Raw genomic sequence first — 26,971 nt, forward strand, 5'->3', positions numbered from 1 at the left:
AGCTCTTGTGTCACCCACTCATCCTCATAGTCTGTAAGCTCTTGTGTCACCCACTCATCCTCATAGTCTGTAAGCTCTTGTGTCACCCCCTCATCCTCATAGACTGTAAGCTCTTGTGTCCCCCCCTCATCCTCATAGACTGTAAGCTCTTGTGTCCCCCCCTCATCCTCATAGTCTGTAAGCTCTTGTGTCACCCCCTCATCCTCATAGTCTGTAAGCTCTTGTGTCACCCACTCATCCTCATAGTCTGTAAGCTCTTGTGAGCAGGGCCCTCAATCCTATTGTTCCATATGACTGTTTGTTCTTTGCAATGTAATATAGTTGTATATGTCCCCTATGATTTGTAAAGTGCTACGGAATTTGATGGCGCTATATAAATAAAGATTATTATTATTATCACTTTAACCAAAGTAACCAAATGAAACCGCATACCCAAAATGCAACGTGTGAACGCAACCCCTGAAAACTGTTTGCACAAGGCCCTGATGTGGCTGCAGGTTTTGGCACAAGCCATGAGGAAATTTCAGTCACAAACATGTTCATGGAGTGATTTTGTGTTTAAAATATTTATTATATAATCAATAGTGAAAAGATAGCTGAAAGTGAAATCTCCTCAGAGACTACAGCGTGCTTCCTGTCACTGCTCCAGCTCCTCACACCACAGAACACTTCGCCATTGTCTACTCTAGAACTTCCTCCTTCATCTTCCTAGTCCTGAAAAGCGCGGGAAAAGCCGGCACTGGCCAATCCGAGCAAAGCCCGCGAAAAGTGACGAGCGTGAGGGCGGGGCCTGCAAAGCGGAGCATGCGTAATTGCTTGGCGGTGGGGAAAGGGAAGCCGCCGATGCACCGGAGGGAACGTGTGTGAACGGTGCGTGCGGCGGACTCGGGTGCGGGGGAGTGGACGGGCAGCAACGGGCGGTATGCTGCGCCTCCTGTCGGTTTCCCCCAGCCACGCACTCCTTCTTCAGCATTATTATTGATTTTCGTTTAATGCCATCACGTGATCCGGTGGGCGTGGCTTACTCACTGCCTCTACATAAGCGACAGGTAAGTGTGACGTCATTGTTGGGTGTGTTGTAGACCACTGCTTCGTACTGCGCATGCGTTGGAATGTCAATAGTTTGACGTTTTTGTTGTGAATGGTCTGCAAATCATTTTTTTATGTGTGTGACCGCCAAATTTAGGTAGAAAAAGATAATATTTGGAGCTGACCACAAAGGCATCCAGGGGGTATCTGGTCACATGACTTGAAATTGCAGTAGATCAAGGGGGCTATGTGAACTAAAGATACCTAGCGGCCATGCATGTGCTGCTAAGTACAGTATTTTGGAAAAGCTAATGTTAATAATACTCGGATGCAACATGGGCCCTCAGATTGGAGATGTGAGAGCAGCCGTGCACCTGTGTGCAACTGTGTGACATCACATGACTAGGCACTGGAACATAGACTGTTCAATATGTCTAGCACTCTTATTCACAAAGTGACAGACTGTGAAAGTGACCCCCCCCCCTTTATTCTTGTGATCAGTGGAGGTCCCAGCCATCAGACCCCCACTGATCATTGTATTGGGGATACCAAAGAATCTTGGGAAAGCCCATTTAAAGATTTAGGATATGTCATCGATGTCTGTCATTTAACAATAAGCGTCATTGTTTATTTCCTGTGGTTAAACACCTTGTTATATCCCTGGTCATGTGATGTCACACAGGTGCACTGCTCGTTAAAATGTAGAGAGTAATCAGAAACTCTGATTACGAACAGTGCATCTGTTTGACATCACATGACTGGGGACGTGATGATCCGTGCACCTGTGTGACATCACATGATCGGGGGACATGACGAGCCGTACACCTGTGTGACATCACATGACCGGGGACCGGTACTTATCCACAGGAAGTAAACAATGAAGTAAACAATGAAGCGTCCTATAGAATGACTGAAAGCAGAGATATAGAAAACTGAAGAACTGATACAGAAAGTTTGTAAACTCCACGTGGGAACGCACCCTCATGCTTCCAGCTCTGTCCATTACATAGATATTACATCTTCAACCGATCCCCTGTTCTGGAGTCTAGGACATATTAATCTAATACTGATGACCTGTCCTGATGGGTGATTAATAGAATAAGAAATGCATGGAAGATCCCTTTAACTCTGGAAGGGGATTTGCAGGGCAGAAGGGGAGATCAGTTTAGAACAGTAAAATCTACAGCCGCCCCCTTAATGCCTCTATTTCTAATCACGTGGTAAATACACAGAACAAAATAATTTCCATTACATAAGAAACCTCGACTCTATCCCCCGAGGTCCCAATATGAAAACCACATGTCCTCAGGCTTCCGGATGCTCGTATTCTGCTCCAGCTGGACGGACCCTTGCTGAGCTCAGTGCTGACCCTGAACACAATATGTGACGGCTTTATCTGTTTGCAGAGGTTTCACTCCTGATTTATTGTACCAGGCTTGTCTCTCTAGAGGATAAAAACAATTTAATTTGATGTGATGTTTAAAGGGAACCTGTCAGGATGACTTGGGACACAAACCCACCCACAGGTTCCCATTAAAACGTAGCATGATCCAAGGAAAAAAAAAAAAAATTCTCGCCACCATTCACATAATTCAGACACAAATGGGCATCAGAGGTGGGGACAGTGTCGGTACATCTATAATGGTCTTTTCCCAAATATGCCAAAAGCGGTGCTCAGCTCAAAGCTAGAAATCCATGTAGAAACTAAGAGAAAAGGAGGATAGCGGCATTCGCCAATTTGTGCAAAATCCTTTATTACGAAGATGTTGTACAGGGATAGTGCGGGGCCTGGCGACGGGCCGTTTTGCGCCACCTCAAGCCATTAAAAAATAGGATCTAATTTAAAGGGATATTTGGGTGTTCCATGGTTATCGGGACAAAACCAGCACATAATTATAGAGGTTAAAGTTTAAGGAAATCTCTTCCTTCTAATATCAACTTTTACAATAGTGGTAATGGGACCGCTTCCCTCTTCCACTGTGTGAGACCACAACAAGCAGAAGGAGGGAAAAGTGCTGCAGCAGGAGGAGTTGACAGTGTAACAATCTGTGAAGCTGCAGCACAAAGGGGCTCCGGTAACTCCACTAGAACACCACTAATATTTAAAAGTTAATTTAGAAGGAAGGAGGCCATGGATAAGAAATATAAAAAGTCACTGTACTTGGCTCTATGTGTAAGTGCCCCTGGTTTATCATGATGGATTTTGATGGTAGATTTCCATTAAAGAGGGAGAGGGCTCCTTTAAGAGGGAAGCAGTACCCTGTCCCCCTTCCTTTTTTCTCTTGGGCGCTTCCTCTTGGCTTGGTATTTCCCTTTCTAGACTTGTACTTGTTGCTTCTCGCTGTCATATTGTTAGAATGTTTTGCAAGTGATTGCAGATGCTTCCTCTCTTGTATTCCAGGTTTTGTGATGTGGGAATGTGCTCCATTATGTTTTCTGTTTTTATATTTCTGGTAATTGCAGGGAAGTCACATAGGCACCAGTCTTGCACATGCACACTTAGGGTGGTGGCACACGTGGTGTTTTCAAGCCGTTTTTGGGCCGTTTTTAAGAAGTCCATTATGATAATTGGAAAAAATGGACAAAAACGGAAAGACCAGATGCGTTTTCAAAAACGCATGCGTTTTTTATCAGACTGCTTAAAAACATCCCAGAAATGGGTTTAAAACGCCACATGTTCCACCACCCTTAGGCTGGATTCACACGACCGGTGCCCGCCGTACCGTAGCACGGCGGGCACACGGCAGCGCGTGGGGAGAAGAGGAGGGGGAGAGCGCTGCTCACCCCCGCCCCTCTCCATAGGAATATATGGCGCACGGCGCCGTATGCCCTGGAAAAATAGGACATGTCCTATTTTTTCACGGGGCACGGAGCAGTACGGTGCCGCACGTGTGTGGCACCGTACCACTCCCGTAGGGCGCCGTGCGCCCATTGCCGTCTATGGGGGGGACCCCCTTGCGGTAGTGTGAATGCAGCCTAAGGGTGAAGACACACATGGCGTTTTTGGGCCGTTTTTACTAAGTGCGTTTTCAGATCGTTAAAAACGCATGCGATCTGAAAACGCACTTAGTAAAAACGGCCCAAAAACGCCATGTGTGTCTTCACCCTTAGGGTGAAGATACACTTGGCGTTTGTAGACCGTTTTTGGGCCGTTTTTAGTTAGTGCGTTTTCAGACCGTTAAAAACGCATGCGTTTTTGACCATTTTTGATTAAGATAATTGGTCAAACCTGTCAAAAACGCATGCGTTTTTAACAATCTGAAAACGCACTAACTAAAAACGGCCTAAAAACGCCAAGTGTGTCTTCACCCTAATGCTGCTTTTGTAAACTTAAGGTGCATCCACACGTGGCGTTAACGCATTCATTTTGAAACAGATTACAACAGCTGAGAACAGGAGATTCGCCTGATTACATTGCTTTTAACATCACATTTACAAAACGTTTTGTAAGCGCAATGGTAACTGCAATGTAATCAGGCAAATCTCCTCTTTACAGCATTGCAAAGCGTTTCAAAATGGCGTGCGTTAACGCCATGTGTAAATACACCCTTAGTTTGGATAAGCATGCATGTGTTTTCAGTGTACACAGGGTGATAAAGAGGTGTCTCATCTTTGTGATAGTTAGGATCTATCCATAGGCTAGGTCATCAGGATCAGATGAGATCCCTGCACTGTGCAATGGAGAGTATCCGTGTGAGGGCTCGTACACCCATGTAGTCTGTATGATACCATGAGGCTCCCTGGAGGGGTCATGTACAATTCTTTGAGGAGTTCTCCAAGGATTTCAATTTGAATGTAACTTTCTAATCCTTAAGGCTCATGTACACCAGGCAGTATATATTTTGTCTATTGACTGAGATACTTCCCTCTATGTGATGTATGATTATAGTTGTAGCATATTCTGGCCCGGCTCCAGCTTTCACTTCTGCAGTTTCCTCCCCTGTCGTATCACGTCTGTTTCCTCCTTTAGTAAACAAAAATCACCATAGACAAGATCCTTAAAGGGCACCTACCACCACAAATCTACCTATAAAGGTAGATCGGGTGGTAGGTGGATCAATGGGATGTGAGGATAGCCCTTTTAAGGACTAATCCTCACGTCCCCGCTCTTCTTTAGTAACTTTTATTTTACTTTTATGGTAATTTTATTATGCGGCTACTGGGGCGTGGAGTAGCCGCATCTGAGGTTACACGAGGCGGCTACTCCACACCCCGGTAGCCACTTTACCCCTCCTACTCACCATCTTCGGCACGCAGCTGCTCGTAGCTGCTCGCCCTCGTCCGACGATCCTGCCGTCTGCGCATGTGCAGAACAGCAGACCCGCGCCTGTGCAGCCCCGGCTTCGCATGCGCAGACGCATGCGCAGACGGCAGGATCGTCAGACGAGGGCGCGCAGCTACGAGCAGCTGCGTGCCGAAAATGGTGAGTAGGAGGAGTAAAGTGGCTACCGGGGCGTGGAGTAGCCGCCTCGTGTAACCTCAGATGCGGCTACTCCACGCCCCAGTAGCCGCATAATAAAATTACCATAAAAGTAAAATAAAAGTTACTAAAGAAGTGCGGGGACGTGAGGATTAGCCCTTAAAAGGGCTATCCTCACGTCCCATTGATCCACCTACCACCCGATCTACCTTTATAGATAGATTTGTGGTGGTAGGTTCCCTTTAAAAGTACTCAGGATAACACAATAACACATTCTCTAATTCACTTATTTAAAAAAAAGAAATGAAGAATTTCACAGATATAATTCTAACCTGTCTCTATCAGTCCTGGTGTATACAATTTTGACTGCCCAGGATTCCTACGTAAATCTTCTAAGTATAGTTGAGCAGGGAAGATTCTTCTTGTGAAAAGCATCTCATGTCTGCTGGATGCAGTGTACTATCTGCCCCACCCCATCCATTACAAGAGGAGCTCATACACAGACCCTTCCTGCCAGCAAGCGGCAGCATGTTCAGACTTACTCTACAAGCTACAGGCAATATAAGATCTTTATAGCAGGGGAAGGAGGCATATAGCAGAGCAGAGTGTGTGTGTTTTAGCTGAGATATAGTGTAGCTCTCCGTGTGTGTTATAGTTGAATTAGCAGAGCTGAGATGTCATTGTGTGTTATATCCATCTCGTGGATCTCATCATCTCTCATGACTCTGATATCTTATCTCAGATATTAGTGAATGTTCAGAAGCTAAATGAAAATGTAGATAAACCCTGGACTCTGATAATCTAAGCACATTGTCGGCACACAACATCTCACAGAACTATAGGGATGGACTGAGGCTCCCTATCATATGTTTAATAGGGAGCCGTTCAGGAGCAGGAAGAGCCGGCTCTTCTTAGTGAATGGACCCTAATGATCCAACTCTGTAAGAAGAGCCGGACTTCCCATCACTAAATCTTACTGGATTTGCTGCTAAATTACTTTGAGAGAGAACTAAGGCATCATGGGATCTGTGGGCAGGGTGAATTGGACACAGCTTCAGGGCAGATACAGGAAGAAGTTAGTCTCCGCCTACTTCACCTATTGTGAGAAAGATTTGTGTCTAACACAAAACAGGAAACATGCCAAAACTATGGAAAGAAAATTGCGAGCAGCACAACATGGGCATAGTTCTGTCTGTTTTTAAAGGGGGAATCACGTATGAGGATATGGTAAAATCACTATAACTTTACAGTTGCGCTTTAAGCAACCCCTTTCCTACACCTCCTCTTGAATGGAGGTTATTCACGCAGTCTTCTGGAATTTTTTTATTTTTATCTTTTTGCTAAATCAGGCGCAGAATTGTAAAACTCTGACACAGCAAATTTAGGCTCAGTTACGCTGAAGTCACAAAAAAAGAGAAAAAAAACCAAAAAAAGTTTGATAAATGACCCCCAATGTCTCCTCGAGTTATATAACCCATAGTTTGTTTACTACATCCACCATAGATGTTGTAGCTGGGGCCTAGATCTAGACCTTGTATAATGTGACTCCCCTCTCTGCCAGACAGCCCTCACTCAGCAAAGCTGCCGGTCAACTGCCTCATGACGCTGGCATCTGTACATTGGACAAAGCTGTGTATGGGAGCGCTGCAGGGGTTCCCAGTTAGGTGACTAGTAGCTGGACTGCAGTTCCCAGGTACAGCCACCATACAGAGTTCGGAGTCTGTCCAGGTGCAGGATTCAGATGTCAGACCCCATGATAAACACACTGATGAACCATCCCTAAAATTATTGGAGTGGAAACTTGAAATTTCTAGTAGGAATAACAGAGGCTTCTAAAACAGAGTTTTCTGGAGAAGGAAAGAAATAAGAAGCGGATAATATATATCAAATCCATTACCACTGGTGCTGCTGCGGGTCTGTCTGGCATTGGGATGCTGCTGGTATCAGGTAAGATAACATAGGGGTGTGGGGGTATAATACAGGCGGTCACAACCCAAAAGTGTAAAGATTGAGTTGGAGCCCCTTCCCAGGTGATCACTGAGAGCTGTATAGTGCTATATATATATATATATATATATATATATATATATATATATATATATATATATATATATATATATATATCTATATATATATATCTATATCTATCCTGCAACGTGAAGCATTTGAGCCATGACTCTGTATACAAGACACTTTATGTATATACCTGCGCTTAGCTGTCACGCAAGGTATTTGTATGTCTTCTTATATGTCTTCTCATCACTCTGTGTAGGATGCTGGGAGGAATGCAGGACCACCACAAGGAAGCCCTGATCAAACTGAGAGTGAGACTAATAGAGGAGATGGTGGCTGACGAGCTGATGGAGCATCTGGTCTCCAAGAAGGTCCTGACTCCTTATATGCAGGAAAAAATCCAGGTGAGAAGAGGAGAAATCATAATGCAAAAGTCACTGACCGTACAAGAAACATGGGGGGGGGGTCATGTTTCATTGGTTTTGCTGTGTTTTTCTTTCTTCCTTTTTTTTTTTTTGGTGTAAAAACAAAAGTTGCATTGAGTTTTTTGGTGACTTTTCAATGCTAAAAAGTTGCACTGGACTTTTACGCCACTTCTTTTATATGGCTTAAACATAGAACTACTGCTGGTACAAAGCCAGTGATATAGAAGTCGCACACACACTTCTTATGCTTCTTTTGCGACTTCCAGTAGAGCAGAAGAACATTTACGTTTCTCCAGTTTTTCTACATCTTTCATTCTGCTGTCTTTCTTTTTAGGTGATCTATGTACACTGCTGCTCTATATGCCCGAGCCATAGTAATGTGTCTGTGCTCTGTATACTTGGCCTGTACTATATCTGTACTAAGGCATCTGTAAGGGATGGCACTGGGGCCAGGGCAGATAAACCAGCAGTGTCTGTCACTTCCCCAGCTCTTCGGGTCACTTCGGAAATGTCGGGGGTCAGTCTGTGACCTAAGTGGACCCCGTTGATATCACTTCTTGGCCACAGCAGGTCCTGTGATCCTCAACACTTCTGGCTCCTTTGCCATTAGAATCAGTTGCTAAAACAGGGTGAGGACACTTTCATTTTGCTTACCAGGACTCTGTATGAGTAAATATAGTATAGATCGCTACCCTATCACATTGTGCTGGCTATGTAATATGCAATAGGGTTTTAATATAACTGCTGCTTAACATTTGCTCTTCTCTCCCGTCTCTTCACAAGTCTAAAGGGGTGAGTTTCAGGCAGAACAGCGCCCTGCTGGATATGCTCCCCAAGCGAGGCCCTGAAGCCTTCTCCATCTTCTGCACCGCGCTGCGAGACACCGATCAGGAGCACCTAGCGAGACAACTGGAACATCAGACCCAGAGCATCAAACCAGAGGTGAGAGAGCGGCCGAGCTGTGCCAGACACATCACAAATATCACACTGACATCATAGAGCATTGAGGAACTTGTGCAGATTTCCCATAATCCTTTATTATTTTTTTGTAGTCATATTAACCCCTTTCCAATGTGGCGTACCATTACTGCATCATGTTGGAAAGTGGCTATGGAGAGGACTCGCAGGCTGAGCAGTCAGACCACAAGCCATAAGATAATTAATTATCCATTGGATAAGTGTATATTATAGCGCAGTCTCATGAAGTTGTTCCGGAACGTTTTCCACCATGTAGTTTATCTTAAAGTCACACCATTGCATTGCTTCCATAGAAGAACATTGAATGAAGGTTTAAAGGGAACCTGTGACATTAAACTACCAGCTTCCTCAAGGAGGGTATGAAATGTCCTTTCTTGAATTCCCTCTTTTATGTGATATCTCATCCGTTTACCTATATAAAAAAAATCTCCACCAAAGTCATGTGACAATGAGCAGAAGAGTCAGAATTAATCTGAGATGATTCAAGTTTAGAGGCTGCAGAGGAAAGTCACTCTAGACATGAATCTGAATCTGATCACAGAGCCACAAGCCTCGTGCAATCTGAAAGAGATTCATATCTTTAATATGACACCAGCTGCATGTTACTAGGTGCTATAGAATTGAAGATGGGGCATCTGAAGTGACCCTCCCCTTGTAGTCTTGAAACATGACTCTTCTCAGGCAAATCTGACTCTTCTGTGCTCATTGTCACGAGACTTTGGAGGAGAACAGATCTCGATAATAGTTTAGTGGTCCCCTTCATATTGCACAGGATAAACAAATGATTTGTGGGGTTCAGGGTGTCACACCTCACTAATGACCTCTCTGTAGATCACACTACTGGCACAACATCAATTACAATGTTGGTAGGAATCACCAGAAATTCACTAACTCTTCTGTGTAAGATCCTGTATGCCTCCATAAACCGCAGACAAAACCTGTGTAGGGGAAACTCCCGATCTTGTATGACTTCCACGATTCTTTGTCTCTTATTGCAGGAAATCTTGTTTCCTTTGTCTGTGGAGGAGCGAGGAGGGCGTCATCGCTGGCGGGGTGAGGCTGCCGTACAGTTTATTGACTTACAGCCAGTCACTGGCACAATATCACTAGATGTTATTCTGAGAGATTTCACAGGAATCTGCAGTTGTGTTTAGTGCAAACAATATGTGAGTCACCATCTAGCCCCAAACACGTGAAAGGTCGGCTGAGGCTGCGATCTCGCTCTGCTCTATGTTTTGTGCATTTTTGAATGCTGGGAAAACAATGCATGAAATAAAAATACAGTCAAAATAAATATTAGTAATATTGATTCAAATTGCAGAACGCCTGGATTTTTCCCAAAAAGTATTTAAAAAATAAATAAAAACCTGGAACTATGAGAATCCTCTTTAAACCATATTTACAAGGGGTTGAGACACATTGGAGGCAAATGCTTAAGACTGGAGTTAAGGGTGTTCGGCTTTTTAGTGACTATGGGTGCCAGTTAGCTGGTGTTAGGTTATATAGCCTCTGCTATGCTGAATTTAAAACATGCCTTTGTCAGCATTCTGAATCATTTCAGTAGTCTATAAAACTTTATTTCACATTACCTGGCTCCCTGCTTGCAGTGTGTAGTGAGAAACAGCTACACACTGCCTGCTCAATGCACATGATAGGAAGGGTAGAGGGAGCTGCATGAGTGTGAAGGAGAGGAGACTGACCCTCCCCAGGGACTCGCCACACACTTCTAGCAGGGAGCCAGGTAATGTGAATTAATCGATTATAAGGTAGTGAAATGATTCAGAATGCTGATAAAGACCTTTTTAAAATCAACACAGCATAGGCTATTGGAACCTGTCACATTCCACAGGAAAGGGAATAGCAAGCTGATCAGTAAGGGTCCGACTGCTGGGACCCCCTTTAATCTGTTGCTGAGTTATAGGGATATTCCGGGATCTGTTTATTGATCAGCCATAAGATAAATAAGAGTACTGTGTTTTAAAGGAAACCTACCACTTGTAGTGGCAGGTTTCTGATGGAAATACCGAGCACCAGCTCAGGGTGAGCTGGTGCCGGAGCTTAGTTTAGTTAGTGTTTTAAACCGCGGTATCGCGGTTTAAAACACTTTTTAAACTTTATAGCCGGCACAGGGAGGTAAGCGCCGAGCGCGTACCTGCCTGCGCTGGCTATAAAGTTTAAAAAGTGTTTTAAACCGCGATACCGCGGTTTAAAACACTAACTAAAATAAGCTCCGGCACCAGCTCACCCTGAGCTGGTGCTCGGTATTGCCATCGGAAACCTGCCACTACAAGTGGTAGGTTTCCTTTAATCTACCGAGCACTGTGCCTTACATTGCATAGTGGCGGTGCTTGGTATTGCAGCTCAGCCTCTTCACTTGCAGTGTATTGAGCCTCTATGTATTATATGTATTGGCCAAAAGATGCCGTTCTAACACAGCAAGAGCTCATGCCTTATCTCATTGTCTTTTCTTAGAGACCTGTGAGGGATGTATGGATGATGGAGACGGGCCGGGAAGCATGTGCCCAACCTCTGTGGACTTCTTCCTGACACATCACAAACAGGTCTGTATGGCAGGATTACAAGTAGTTTCTTTGTTAACCAAATCCACTAAGCCAATCCCTTGCTGTATATTTAACTTCTTAGGCCAGCGATTGGCTCAGATACCTGCACCATGAACAGCACCTGCACCGGAGACCTAGAGCTCCTATGGGGACCACATTAGAATATATGATGATACATTTTAAACCCCCCCCCCCCCCCCTTCTCCTTCCTTGTACAGCATCACTGAAGTTAGAACCAATGTACGGGCTGCAGCTTACCTCGTCACCTCGTGCATCTATGAATTTAACTCTTTTTTTTTTTTTTTTTTTTCTTCTTATTTAATTCAGGCCTACAAGATGAGTACCCGGCCACGCGGTCTATGCCTGCTCATCAGTAACGTCTCCTTCACTACGCCTGATCTGGACTACCGTCACGGAGGAGAAGTGGATCTGGACGCCCTGAAGCTTTTGTTTTTCCAGTTGAACTTTAGAGTTGTTGTACGCAGCAACATCCCGGCTGAGGTAATCCCATAGGGAGGATCTACTTCTATTATGCACAGGATCAGGGTTGTTATCACATTTCTGCCCGGGGATCACATCCTGAGCTAGTATAGCTGGATCTCCAGAATTACAAGCATTATTACTTCTCAAGAATTACTTCTCTCAGAATTACTTCTCAAGACTCAGGACATCCTCTCTGATCACCATGAGACTCTTGAGCGAATATAGCTGGATCTCCAGAATTGGAATGTCCCTACCTTTCCCTGTTACATTTTTATTTGCATTTGCTATAATATATTTGCATGTTTTTCCAGTTATAATTTTTAGGTACTTGTGTACCTGGCTGAGATATACCAAGATCACTATAATTTGTTGCCTAGCTAGTATCGCTTCTTTTGGTTAAGATCACTTTTGGCAGCCCTGCTTATCAGTGAATTCGGACTGTTGTAGTGATTCGGAGTAGTTGGTTAAAATGAAGAACCCCCCCAAAGTATTGTTTGGTTGTGTGTGGTTTTAGGATTCCTCATACCCCTTCAAACCTTGTCCTCTTTCTTAGAAGATGGTGCACCTAATTTTATGCTCCATGACTGAGGTGCAAATTTGGAGCAAGACCCCAAGGCCATCAATCCCTGATCCTTAACAGGCTTTCTGGCTGAGGTAGAGAAGGTTTATGAAGGCCTCCATCACTCTAGTATTGAGCATTGCCAGAGGTCGCACTAACATTTTTCCAGAAGAGTAAAATACTCCTCTCACCATTTTTGAGGAGTATTTTTACCCGAGGAGGAGTATGAAAATTTCAGTAATGCAGCACACACTCTGCCCGCGCTCACTACACGGCACACTCTGCCCGCGCTCACTACACGGCACACTCTGCCCGCGCTCACTACACGGCACACTCTGCCCACTGCGCTCACCACACTCACACGGCACACTCTGCCCACTGCGCTCACCACACTCACACGGCACACTCTGCCCACTGCGCTCACCACACTCACACGGCACACTCTGCCCACTGCGCTCACCACACTCACACGGCACACTCTGCCCACTGCGCTCACCACACTCACACGGCACACTCTGCCCACTGCGCTCACCACACTCACACGGCACACTCTGCCCACTGCGCTCACCACACTCACACGGCACACTCTGGCCACTGCGCTCACACGGCACACTCTGGCCACTGCGCTCACACGGCACTCACACGGCACACTCTGGCCACTGCGCTCACACGGCACTCACACGGCACACTCTGGCCACTGCGCTCACACGGCACTCACACGGCACACTCTGCCCACTGCGCTCACACGGCACACTCTGCCCACTGCGCTCACACGGCACACTCTGCCCACTGCGCTCACACGGCACTCACACGGCACACTCTGCCCACTGCGCTCACCACACTCACACGGCACACTCTGCCCACTGCGCTCACCACACTCACACGGCACACTCTGCCCACTGCGCTCACCACACTCACACGGCACACTCTGGCCACTGCGCTCACACGGCACACTCTGGCCACTGCGCTCACACGGCACTCACACGGCACACTCTGGCCACTGCGCTCACACGGCACTCACACGGCACACTCTGGCCACTGCGCTCACACGGCACTCACACGGCACACTCTGCCCACTGCGCTCACACGGCACACTCTGCCCACTGCGCTCACACGGCACACTCTGCCCACTGCGCTCACACGGCACTCACACGGCACACTCTGCCCACTGCGCTCACACGGCACAATCTGCCCACTGCACTCACACGGCACTTACACGGCACACTCTGCCCACTGCGCTCACACGGCACTCACACGGCACACTCTGCCCACTGCGCTCACACGGCACACTCTGCCCACTGCGCTCACACGGCACTCACACGGCACACTCTGCCCACTGCGCTCACACGGCACTCACACGGCACACTCTGCCCACTGCGCTCACACGGCACACTCTGCCCACTGCGCTCACACGGCACACTCTGCCCACTGCGCTCACACGGCACACTCTGCCCACTGCGCTCACACGGCACACTCTGCCCACTGCGCTCACACGGCACACTCTGCCCACTGCGCTCACACGGCACACTCTGCCCACTGCGCTCACACGGCACACTCTGCCCACTGCGCTCACACGGCACACTCTGCCCACTGCGCTCACACGGCACTCACACGGCACACTCTGCCCACTGCGCTCACACGGCACACTCTGCCCACTGCGCTCACACGGCACACTCTGCCCACTGCGCTCACACGGCACACTCTGCCCACTGCGCTCACACGGCACACTCTGCCCACTGCGCTCACACGGCACACTCTGCCCACTGCGCTCACACGGCACACTCTGCCCACTGCGCTCACACGGCACACTCTGCCCACTGCGCTCACACGGCACACTCTGCCCACTGCGCTCACACGGCACACTCTGCCCACTGCGCTCACACGGCACACTCTGCCCACTGCGCTCACCACACTCACACTCTGCCCACTGCGCTCACCACACTCACACGGCAAACTCTGCCCACTGCGCTCACACGGCACTCACACGGCACACTCTGCCCACTGCGCTCACACGGCACTCACACGGCACACTCTGCCCACTGCGCTCACACGGCACTCACACGGCACACTCTGCCCACTGCGCTCACACGGCACACTCTGCCCACTGCGCTCACACGGCACTCACACGGCACACTCTGCCCACTGCGCTCACACGGCACACTCTGGCCACTGCGCTCACACGGCACTCACACGGCACACTCTGGCCACTGCGCTCACGCGGCACTCACACGGCACACTCTGGCCACTGCGCTCACACGGCACACTCTGCCCACTGCGCTCACGCGGCACTCACACGGCACACTCTGCCCACTGCGCTCACACGGCACACTCTGCCCACTGCGCTCACACGGCACTCACACGGCACACTCTGCCCACTGCGCTCACACGGCACACTCTGCCCACTGCGCTCACACGGCACACTCTGCCCACTGCACTTACACGGCACACTCTGCCCACTGCGCTCACACGGCACTCACACGGCACACTCTGCCCACTGCGCTCACACGGCACACTCTGCCCACTGCGCTCACACGGCACACTCTGCCCACTGCGCTCACACGGCACACTCTGCCCACTGCGCTCACACGGCACACTCTGCCCACTGCGCTCACACGGCACTCACACGGCACACTCTGCCCACTGCGCTCACACGGCGCTCACACGGCACACTCTGCCCACTGCGCTCACCACACTCACACGGCACACTCTGGCCACTGCGCTCACACGGCACACTCTGGCCACTGCGCTCACACGGCACTCACACGGCACACTCTGGCCACTGCGCTCACACGGCACTCACACGGCACACTCTGCCCACTGCGCTCACACGGCACACTCTGCCCACTGCGCTCACACGGCACTCACACGGCACACTCTGCCCACTGCGCTCACACGGCACAATCTGCCCACTGCACTCACGGCACTCACACGGCACACTCTGCCCACTGCGCTCACACGGCACTCACACGGCACACTCTGCCCACTGCGCTCACACGGCACACTCTGCCCACTGCGCTCACACGGCACTCACACGGCACACTCTGCCCACTGCGCTCACACGGCACTCACACGGCACACTCTGCCCACTGCGCTCACACGGCACACTCTGCCCACTGCGCTCACACGGCACACTCTGCCCACTGCGCTCACACGGCACACTCTGCCCACTGCGCTCACACGGCACACTCTGCCCACTGCGCTCACACGGCACACTCTGCCCACTGCGCTCACACGGCACACTCTGCCCACTGCGCTCACACGGCACACTCTGCCCACTGCGCTCACACGGCACACTCTGCCCACTGCGCTCACACGGCACACTCTGCCCACTGCGCTCACACGGCACACTCTGCCCACTGCGCTCACACGGCACACTCTGCCCACTGCGCTCACACGGCACACTCTGCCCACTGCGCTCACACGGCACACTCTGCCCACTGCGCTCACACGGCACTCACACGGCACACTCTGCCCACTGCGCTCACACGGCACACTCTGCCCACTGCGCTCACACGGCACACTCTGCCCACTGCGCTCACACGGCACACTCTGCCCACTGCGCTCACACGGCACACTCTGCCCACTGCGCTCACACGGCACACTCTGCCCACTGCGCTCACACGGCACACTCTGCCCACTGCGCTCACACGGCACACTCTGCCCACTGCGCTCACACGGCACACTCTGCCCACTGCGCTCACACGGCACACTCTGCCCACTGCGCTCACCACACTCACACTCTGCCCACTGCGCTCACCACACTCACACTCTGCCCACTGCGCTCACCACACTCACACGGCACACTCTGCCCACTGCGCTCACACGGCACACTCTGCCCACTGCGCTCACACGGCACTCACACGGCACACTCTGCCCACTGCGCTCACACGGCACTCACACGGCACACTCTGCCCACTGCGCTCACACGGCACACTCTGCCCACTGCGCTCACACGGCACTCACACGGCACACTCTGCCCACTGCGCTCACACGGCACACTCTGGCCACTGCGCTCACACGGCACTCACACGGCACACTCTGGCCACTGCGCTCACGCGGCACTCACACGGCACACTCTGGCCACTGCGCTCACACGGCACACTCTGCCCACTGCGCTCACGCGGCACTCACACGGCACACTCTGCCCACTGCGCTCACACGGCACACTCTGCCCACTGCGCTCACACGGCACTCACACGGCACACTCTGCCCACTGCGCTCACACGGCACACTCTGCCCACTGCGCTCACACGGCACACTCTGCCCACTGCACTTACACGGCACACTCTGCCCACTGCGCTCACACGGCACTCACACGGCACACTCTGCCCACTGCGCTCACACGGCACACTCTGCCCACTGCGCTCACACGGCACACTCTGCCCACTGCGCTCACACGGCACACTCTGCCCACTGCGCTCACACGGCACACTCTGCCCACTGCGCTCACACGGCACACTCTGCCCACTGCGCTCACACGGCACACTCTGCCCACTGCGCTCACACGGCACACTCTGCCCACTGCGCTCACACGGCACTCACACGGCACACTCTGCCCACTGCGCTCACACGGCGCTCACACGGCACACTCTGCCCACTGCGCTCACACGGCACACTCTGCCCACTGCGCTCACACGGCACACTCTGCCCACTGCGCTCACACGGCACACTCTGCCCACTGCGCTCACACGGCACTCACACGGCACACTCTGCCCACTGCGCTCACACGGCACTCACACAGCACACTGTGCCCACTGCGCTCTCACGGCGCTCACACGGCACACTCTGCCCACTGCGCTCACACGGCACACTCTGCCCACTGCGCTCACACGGCACACTCTGCCCACTGCGCTCACACGGCACACTCTGCCCACTGCGCTCACACGGCACACTCTGCCCACTGCGCTCACACGGCACACTCTGCCCACTGCGCTCACACGGCACACTCTGCCCACTGCGCTCACACGGCACACTCTGCCCACTGCGCTCACACGGCACACTCTGCCCACTGCGCTCACACGGCACACTCTGCCCACTGCGCTCACACGGCACACTCTGCCCACTGCGCTCACACGGCACACTCTGCCCACTGCGCTCACACGGCACACTCTGCCCACTGCGCTCACACGGCACACTCTGCCCACTGCGCTCACACGGCACACTCTGCCCACTGCGCTCACACGGCACACTCTGCCCACTGCGCTCACACGGCACACTCTGCCCACTGCGCTCACACGGCACACTCTGCCCACTGCGCTCACACGGCACACTCTGCCCACTGCGCTCACACGGCACACTCTGCCCACTGCGCTCACACGGCACACTCTGCCCACTGCGCTCACACGGCACACTCTGCCCACTGCGCTCACACGGCACACTCTGCCCACTGCGCTCACACGGCACACTCTGCCCACTGCGCTCACACGGCACACTCTGCCCACTGCGCTCACACGGCACACTCTGCCCACTGCGCTCACACGGCACACTCTGCCCACTGCGCTCACACGGCACACTCTGCCCACTGCGCTCACACGGCACACTCTGCCCACTGCGCTCACACGGCACACTCTGCCCACTGCGCTCACACGGCACACTCTGCCCACTGCGCTCACACGGCACACTCTGCCCACTGCGCTCACACGGCACACTCTGCCCACTGCGCTCACACGGCACACTCTGCCCACTGCGCTCACACGGCACACTCTGCCCACTGCGCTCACACGGCGCTCACACGGCACACTCACGGCACTCACACGGCGCTCACACGGCACACTCTGCCCACTGCGCTCACACGGCACTCGCACTCACACTGCGCTCACACGGCACTCACACTCACACTGCGCTCACACGGCACTCACACTACACTCACACGGCACACTGCACACACTCACCCAGCACTGCTCTTAGGTCCTGTCGATCACAAACGCAGGCAGGGAGAGTTGGAGCAGGATGGGTAGCAGCAGCTTCACGGCCCACATGTCTCCCCTGGGGCCTGCGCTCTCACTCCGGGTCTCTCCGGCGTAACTTTACACATGGCAATTATTTTGGGGGGTAATGGCGCCTCATCACGCATCTATGACGCGTGGTGAGGCGTTAATGCGACCTCTGAGCATTGTAATGTCCCACATCCCAGTGTATTTTGATGCACTTTGCACACGATCTGGGGCTTTAATAAAAACAAAAATGATCTCTGTAATTGTGCTGATGTGTGATACAAGGCTCAACGTGCGTGTTACATTGCAGGTAGTTGTTCTGCAGTTCTCAGGTTACGTGTAGTGATATCTGATGCTGCACTGGGGTCGGAGCGGTTCCCTGTCTTAGGTTACCCTTATGACAACAATAGATTGGGCTGCTTTGTAGCGCTCAGGCCATGGTCACATCTGCTCTTATTCTATTACAGAAAATGATCTATGAGCTGGATCTCTTCTCCAAACTGCCCGAACACGCCCAGCTGGATTCCTGTATAGTTGCCATTTTATCCCATGGGATTGAAGGTGCCGTGTACGGATCCGATGGCAAACTTGTACAGGTAAAGATACTTATAGGAACAGGAACCATGAAGATTGTAGTAAAGGAAAGTGTCCTGTCCGTCCTCCATTTTAACTCTTCTCAAATTTGCATTTTAAAAAGAGGCATAACAAGCGCAAAAGAGAAGAAGTATAAAAAGAAATCGGACCGGTAGTTGTATAGATCGATGTGATAGAAGTAAAACTCTGGTGCTGGTCTTGTGAGTTTGCTGACATCTTCTTGTGTTATAGTTGCAGAACGTCTTCACAAAGCTGGACAATGCTCACTGCCCTCAACTACAGAACAAACCTAAAATGTTCTTCATCCAGGCCTGCCGAGGAGGTGAGCGATGCCCTGCTGTCATGCCGTCTTCTCATTATCGTTCTCTTCTCACCCTAGTTAAAGGAACGCTACAGTCAAAGCTGATTCATTGAATTATACCTTGTGCAGGGCCTGAAGGGGGGTAGCAGGACTAATTCCTAGAACCTGGAGTCAGGCTCCTCACTTCAGGCCCTGCACAAGGTATTATTAAATGAATCGGCTTTGACTGCAGCATTTCTTTATACACATAGGGAGAAAGCATCTTACCAGTGGATTTCTTCTGAAATTCACACCTTCAAAGATTTTTTTTTTTAATAGCATTTTTTTTATTCATCACCTCTTTAAAGGATCAATCGCCCATATGAGATCCCTAAGGCTGATGCCACACATTGGGTTTTGAACCTGGTTTTGGTCCGTTTTTAAGCAGTCCGTTAAAAAACGCATGCGTTTTTTGACAGACTGCTTAAAAACGGGTTCAAAACGCCATACATGGCATCACCCTAAGGCCCCTTCTACACTGGCGTTTTTCACGCGCGAGTTCTGCGCGTGCATTTGACGTGCAGAACTTGCATTGCACTCTGTCCCATTGTATTCAATGGCTCTTTCTCCATTAGCGTTGTTTTTGACGCGCGTGCTTGCGTTCGTTTGCACGCGCGTCAAAATCGCAGCATGCTCTATTTTTGCGAGTCACGCGCAATTTTCACGCCCCATTCAAGTCTATGGAGATGCATCAAGAACGCATTGCACTCGCAATCATTGCAAGTGCAATGCGAGTGCAATGCGTTTTGTACGTAAGGGTTGCTAGGTGACCAGTATAACAGTATTTCCCCTGCTCACGAACGATCATTTAATTAAAAAAACACAATGAAGAACAGTGAAGAATAGAATAAAACCAGTGAACACAGTGAAAACAGTGACCACAGGATCATTTAAGATAAAAACACAGTGCAGAACACAGTGCAGAATAGATTACAGATGTTCGGCACATCTGCTTACTTGTCGGGAGATACGCGCGGAACGGTGCGGCCAAAATAGCATGTGAAGAACAATATATATGTGTGTGAAGAACAAATTGCAGATGTTTAAATACATCTGCAATGTGTTCTTCACACATATATATTGTTCTTCACATACTATTTTGGCCGCACCGTTCCGCGCGTATCTCCCGACAAGTAAGCAGATGTGCCGAACATCTGTAATCTATTCTGCACTGTGTTCTGCACTGTGTTTTTATCTTAAATGATCCTGTGGTCACTGTTTTCACTGTGTTCACTGGTTTTATTCTATTCTTCACTGTTCTTCACATCTGCTAACTTGTCGGGAGATAATATACGCGCGGAACAGTGAAGAATAGATCGCAGATGTTTGCAACTTATCAGAAGACATTATTTTTTAATTAAATAACCCATTTTAATCCCAATCCATGGTCCCTTTGAAAAATGCTCGATTCTCCCATTGACTCGCGCGTGAAAAACGCGCCGAAAACGCAAAAAAAACGCTAACAACACGCGCGTGAAAAACGCAAAAACGCTAATTACTCCAAGGAAAAATGGAACAAAAACGCAGCCAAAAACGTCAGTTTTTCACGCATTGCACCCTGACGTGAAACGCAACGCTAGTGTGGAAGAGGCCTAAGAGTTTCACACACAGATAGACCTTCTACATTCTGTTTCACACACAGGTTTGCTACATTACCAGTGGTGATGGATGTTTTTGCATGCACTAGGATTTCCCTGTACACATGCACATCTATCAGATCCTAGGCCTGAACTGTTGTGACACACAGTAATGTAATTTGACAAGTAAACTAATAGGTAATGTATGTTTAACAGAGGAGGCAGACCGAGGTGTGGACCAGCGAGATGGCAGAGAGCAGACTGGATCTCCAGGCTGTGAGCAGAGTGACGCTGGGAGAGAGGAGGGAAGAGTCCGGCTCCCAACTCAGTCTGACATGATCTGTGCCTATGCTTGTCTTAAGGGTAAGTAGGGAACCTATTTCAGTTTCCTAGTTCAATTAAGTTCCTAGTTCTTATTAAGTTCCATCCTCTTCTTGTAGGTACTGTATCACTGCGCAACACAAAGCACGGATCGTGGTTCATACAAGATCTTACTGATGTGTTTTCCAAACATGCCAAGGACACACATGTAGCAGACATGTTGGTCAAGGTAAGAACCTTTATTGGACTGTGCATGACCTTAATATATCAGTTTACCAACTTATCTGATGAAAGTAGTAAACTCTGGACAGCTTCAGCAAGGTGTCCTGTACACATGCGATTGGCTCCTGCTGCTAGTAAACTTATTCTGTGCCATTCATGGGGATAATACAGCCATTGAAGTGATAATCCCTGCAGGGGGATGTGCTGTGGGGGTCCATTGTACCCTAAATGAGTAGAGCGGCTGGTCTCAGATGTGCCTGATGCTGTATTCATCACTATGGCGTTGATGGAGATAACTGAGCGCTGTACTTGGCTCTCACTGTCCGTGCTGTAGTGAATGGAATAGAAGCGTACATGTCCGACCTTACGCTTCATTTATTTGGGGGACAACGGACCTCCAACCACTGATCAGCATGTGATCTGCAATCCTGGGGGATCATTTGTTATTTCTGGACAACCCCTTTAAGGGAGATAAGCCACCACAAGAGGTGTCTGCCATTCACATGTACGCTCTCATCTTTCATTATAGGTGAACGCTCGCATTAAAAAACGAGAGGGTCACGCACCGGGGACTGAATATGACCGCTGCAAAGAGATGTCAGAATACAGCAGCACTCTCTGCCGAGACCTCTACCTGTTCCCAGGGGTCCCCCCGCAGTGATCCTCCGCCCAGCACTTCCGTCTTGTACAGAATTATCTATTTACAACATGAAGAGAATTCCATTTATTTTTACACATCTTCTATTCACGTCTTCCAAGTTTGTATCCCCCCCCCCCATCTGTGTATATCAGAAGGGACATCACATTCCTGGTCAGGCCTTGTGCACGCATCGGTGCGGTGTTATACATGTATGTAATACAATGGAGATCAGTATTGATTATGACCATCATGCAGTGGGAAATATTTTGGCCTCTGCTGCAGGTTACTTTGGACCTTTGCAATCTGTAACTTGTAACACTTTGTATCTAATGCAGAACTATAGCAACAGATACCTACAATCATGGGAAAAAGTAAGTGCACCCTATCCATAAAAAAAATTTAATTGCTGATTATCTTTTCCCCCTCTGGCAATATGATAATGTCCCAAACCTCCAGCCTGCCCAGGCTTCAGCTTTTATAGAGGCGGTCACACTGGCTGGTCAACAATTTAACATTATTCTGATGCATTAAACCAGAGGATTCAAAGAAGGGGCACTTACTTTTTCTCATGATTACATACAGTTTTGCTCTAAAAACCCCCAAAAAATTATTTTTCATCTTTTAATTCAAACCTAAATTTGGGTTTTTGCAACCGAGGATGCAGGTATCTATCATTAACCCCTTAAGGACGGAGGGTTTTCCGGCTCTTTTCTCGCTCTCCAACTTCAAAAATCCATAACTTTTTCATTTTTCCGTGTACAGACCTGTGTGAGGGCTTATTTTGTGCGTAACAAATTTTACTTTCCCGTAATGTTATTTATTTTAACATGCCGTGTACTGCGAAGCTGAAAAAAAATTCCAAATGTGAAAAAATTGAAAAAAAACCGCACGTGCGTCACGTTCTTGTGGGCTCAGTTTTTACGACTTTCACTCTTCGCTCCAAATAACACACCTACTTTATTCTTTGGTTCGGTGCGATCGCGGTGATACCAAATTTATATAGGTTTTATTGTGTTTTAATACATTTTCAAAAATTAAACGAATGTGTACAAAAAAGAAAAAAAATTTTTTGCCATTTTCTGACGCTAATAACTTTTTCATACTTTGGCGCACAGAGATGTGTGAGGGGTCATTTTTTGCGAAATGAGGCGACGTTTTCATTGCTACTATTTTGAGGTCTGTGCGACATTTTGATCATTTTTTATTTCATTTTTTATGTTATGTAAAAAGGTGTAAAAGTCGCATTTCGGACATTTGGGCGCCATTTCCCGCCTCGGAGGTCACCGCCGCCTGTAACCGTTTTAATATTTTGATAGATCGGGCATTTTGGGACGCGGCGATACCTAATATGTTTGTGATTTTTACTGTTTATTATGTTTTATATCAGTTCTAGGGAAAGGGGGGTGATTTGAACTTTTAATATTTTATTAATTTTTTTTATTTTTTAAACTTTTTTTTTTATTTTTTTTTTCACTATCTTTTAGACCATCTAGGGTACATTAACCCTAGATGGTCAGATCGCTCCTACCATATACTGCAATACTTCTGTATTGCAATATATGGCATTTTTGCAGCACATTCATTACAATGAGCCACTGGCTCATTGTAACGAATCTGCAGCTGCCAGATAGCCTCGTGTCAAAAGAAGACACGAGGCTACCATGGCAACCGATCGCCGCCCCCCGATGACGTTCGGGGGCGTGGCGATCGGAAAAAAGATGGCGGCGCCCGCGCGCCGCCGTCTTTTAAACGCCGCCGGCGACTTTGCCGGCGGCGTTGAAGGGGTTAATAGCCGCGATCGGTGCAAGCACCGACCGCGGTTATTAGCGGTGGGGGTTTTGTGCAATATGCAAAAACCCCCACCTTTGTATGAAGAGGACTCAGCCCGTGAGCCCTCTTCATACACTCCTTACACCTCTGCGCCGTAGAGCTACGGCGCAGAGCGTTAAGGGGTTAAAGTGAGTTCTGCTTCTACGGGGGATGTATTGAAGGTTTACAGGTGTCCTTATAGGTAGTATACATATAGATCAGCCTATATGGATCATGTGATCTCCTTTCCCTTCAAGATCAGGACTTGTAAACTTTTGCTTATGTCTACCTTGTTCTGATACTGGACCCCAGACCTGCACATTCTATAGTATATGTAGATATTGATATCCAGCGGGTGGGGGCCTGATTGTAATGTCTTCCATATCTGGAAGCCCACGGGGGCACCAAAAAAACCAATATCTGCCAGAAATAACAGGCTAAATCTTACCCTCCCGTTATAGACTGGTAAAAAGATTGGCATTAAATGCTGTTATGGTGTCATATGTTCCTGTGTGTGACCTGGGCCTGAGATCCACATCAGAACAGGGGTTGCTTCTTTTATCCCCTATAAATGTCTGATTGGATGTAGGCAGACCACTGGGACCCCCGGGATCACAGAGTAGGACTGTACATAGTCCTATAGAGATGAATGGGTCTAGGATGAACCCGTCCTCATAGACTTCCAGGATATTCCTTTTCACTATAGGGCAGATTTTAAGGGCTTGAGGACTCCTGTTCTGCTGATCTCCAAGAGGTCCAGTGGTCTGATCACCCACAAATCCCTTTAAGGATCAAGTTAATGAGTGATTTTTATTCAGTATTTGCGAAAGAGTTCTCTTGGGTTAGTTTATAAGCCTGTCCTGACTATCGCCATACTGCTCCCTATGCAAACCGGAGGGATCCCTACTCATCAAGGAATGTCCACCTCTCCATAGAAATGCAGCTCCTAATTGAGGACTACAACTCTCATCATTCCCTGACCTTGTATAGACCCATTTATTTAATTTTCTTTTAACTTTTGTAATTTTATCTTTTCTTTTTTTTTAAATTTTTTTTATTTCTGCACCTTAAATAATTAATATTTCTTAATTTTAAAGAGGAAGTGCCAGCAGTTGTGACCCCTTAATAGCGCTCTGAGTGGTCTATAGCATTCAAGGGGAAGTTTAATCCCAGTGGGGGAGGGTCTTGCCATCATGTTTTAATCCCCCTTCATATACAGTGCCCGTAACTCTCTACACTTGATAGTCAAGTAGGCGGGACCTGGGACTATCACCTGACTTGTGTTCACATTGCGCCCCCTGTCTTCTAGATTGGTCACAACTGTGGCAGACCCCAATATCATCTTAATATCCTGTGGTCGCTTTATTTCATCTCAGGGAGAGCTCCAGGACGCTGAGATATAGGGGGGAACCTATGGGCAGCTGTATACAGGCGCCGCACACTATAGTGCTGGTTTATATATGAGCAGATCCCAGTGCCCACCCCTAGGCACAGCAGTATGGAAAGATCTCCATACAGCAGCCCCACGGATCTTATCCTCCTGCACCCCCGTACTGTATGTGATATGTTATATATACGGATGATTGATAGATGCAGAGGAGAAGAGGGCGGAGTCTGGAGTGAACATCCCGGCTGTGTCTCCTTCCAGAATAAACACTTTATGGAAAAAGATTTAAAACTTGTGAAAATAACTTTTGTATGGAGCCCTTGTAAGGTAGTAAAAGGAACCTGTCAGCAGATGTGACCCACCTCCAGGCTGCAGCCTGTGTTATGTATTTACTCTGAACATATCTGTGATCATACTGCCGTGCATGTTGTTAGTAGCAGCAGGACTGTGAAATATGGATTTATATTCCAGGATTTTAGCTTTCCTCACACTGCTGTGCTCTAGGCAGCCAGTGTTATGCATTGTCCCTGCAGAGATGTGTAATCAGACCTTTGTGTATAGTTTAAGTAGCAGCAGGACTGTGAAATGTTAATTTATGTTGTGGCTTCTCTATGTGCCCTTGCACTGCTGTGCTCCCTGTATTGAGCTTCCCCCTAGCATTAGTCTGCTACAACTTTTACTTAGAGGAACCAGCTGTGGAGCAACGCTCAGAGCACAGCAGTGTGAGGGCATGCCCCTCCGTGTACTTGGAGAAGCTGCAGTCCTGTAATATAAATCCATATATCACAGTCCTGCTGCTACTAACATACACAACAATCTGATTACACATCTCTCCAGGGACTATACATAGCACTGGCTGCAGTCTTTATGGTCACAACTGCTGACAGGTTCCCTTTAAGTGTTGTTGTAGGACAAGTTGCCAGCTCCCTACAAAACTCCCTATAAGTTTTTAGTAGGTTTAGTTTTTTTATATTCTGTTATTTGTAGAGTATTTTTTATGACTTGTGCGCTTATGCTTCCGTTGTACATTCCATGCTGCCATTGGTGGGGGCATGTCATGTGACTGTGTGACTCTTCCTATCTCAGGACTCCTGGGGCTTGTGTCACTGCCGCTCTGTATTATACACCCGGTGCCTCCACGCGTCTCCGTTAAGAGAAATGAAAAAAATGATGTATTGGTGAAAGAAATCTTTTTATACTTTCATTTTCTGAGAATAAAAAATTCTTATTTGAGAAGTTTTCAAAAAAGTCTCGTACTTATTTTACATGATATTGTCCTAACGCTGGAAAGTTCTAGTGATGGGGAGCAGTGGGATGAGCTAAGTGCAGGAGAGGAGATGTCTGACCACTACTGCCCCGTGTGGATGAGAGGAGTAGTGTAGGAGAGATGTGTGACCACTACTGCCCCGTGTGGATGTGAGGGGTAGTGCACGAGAGATGTGTGACCACTACTGCCCCGTGTGGATGAGAGGAGTAGTGTAGGAGAGATGTCTGACCACTACTGCCCCATGTGGATGTTAGGGGTAGTGCAGGAGAGATGTGTGACCACTACTGCCCCGTGTGGATGAGAGGAGTAGTGTAGGAGAGATGTGTGACCACTACTGCCCCGTGTGGATGAGAGGAGTAGTGTAGGAGAGATGTCTGACCACTACTGCCCCATGTGGATGTTAGGGGTAGTGC

The 26,971-nt window shown here is 48.7% G+C and overlaps 1 protein-coding gene across 1 annotated transcript; it reads left to right on the forward strand.

Annotated features, from left to right (window-relative positions):
• Positions 1-778: 778 nt before the first annotated feature.
• CASP2 (caspase 2) lies at positions 779-26,527 on the forward strand. Its single transcript, XM_072129453.1, has 11 exons — positions 779-1,049; positions 7,722-7,866; positions 8,671-8,829; positions 9,864-9,918; positions 11,338-11,426; positions 11,754-11,927; positions 18,869-18,997; positions 19,227-19,317; positions 21,129-21,275; positions 21,353-21,462; positions 21,985-26,527. The coding sequence occupies exons 2-11, from the start codon at positions 7,723-7,725 to the stop codon at positions 22,114-22,116; spliced, it is 1,230 nt and encodes a 409-aa protein (XP_071985554.1). The 5' UTR covers positions 779-1,049; position 7,722; the 3' UTR covers positions 22,117-26,527.
• Positions 26,528-26,971: the final 444 nt, after the last annotated feature.

This window comes from Engystomops pustulosus, chromosome 11, assembly GCF_040894005.1.
Source record: "Engystomops pustulosus chromosome 11, aEngPut4.maternal, whole genome shotgun sequence".
NCBI lineage: Eukaryota > Metazoa > Chordata > Amphibia > Anura > Leptodactylidae > Engystomops > Engystomops pustulosus.

What these genes read in the sequence shown, in the direction of transcription:
- CASP2 (XM_072129453.1), top strand. Translation starts at nt 7,723, where the DNA reads ATGCTGGGAGGAATGCAGGACCACCACAAGGAAGCCCTGATCAAACTG. An exon ending in ATATGCAGGAAAAAATCCAG is followed by an intron (nt 7,867 to 8,670) that starts GTGAGAAGAGGA and finishes TCTCTTCACAAG; the next exon opens with TCTAAAGGGGTGAGTTTCAG. An exon ending in GCAGCAACATCCCGGCTGAG is followed by an intron (nt 11,928 to 18,868) that starts GTAATCCCATAG and finishes ATTCTATTACAG; the next exon opens with AAAATGATCTATGAGCTGGA.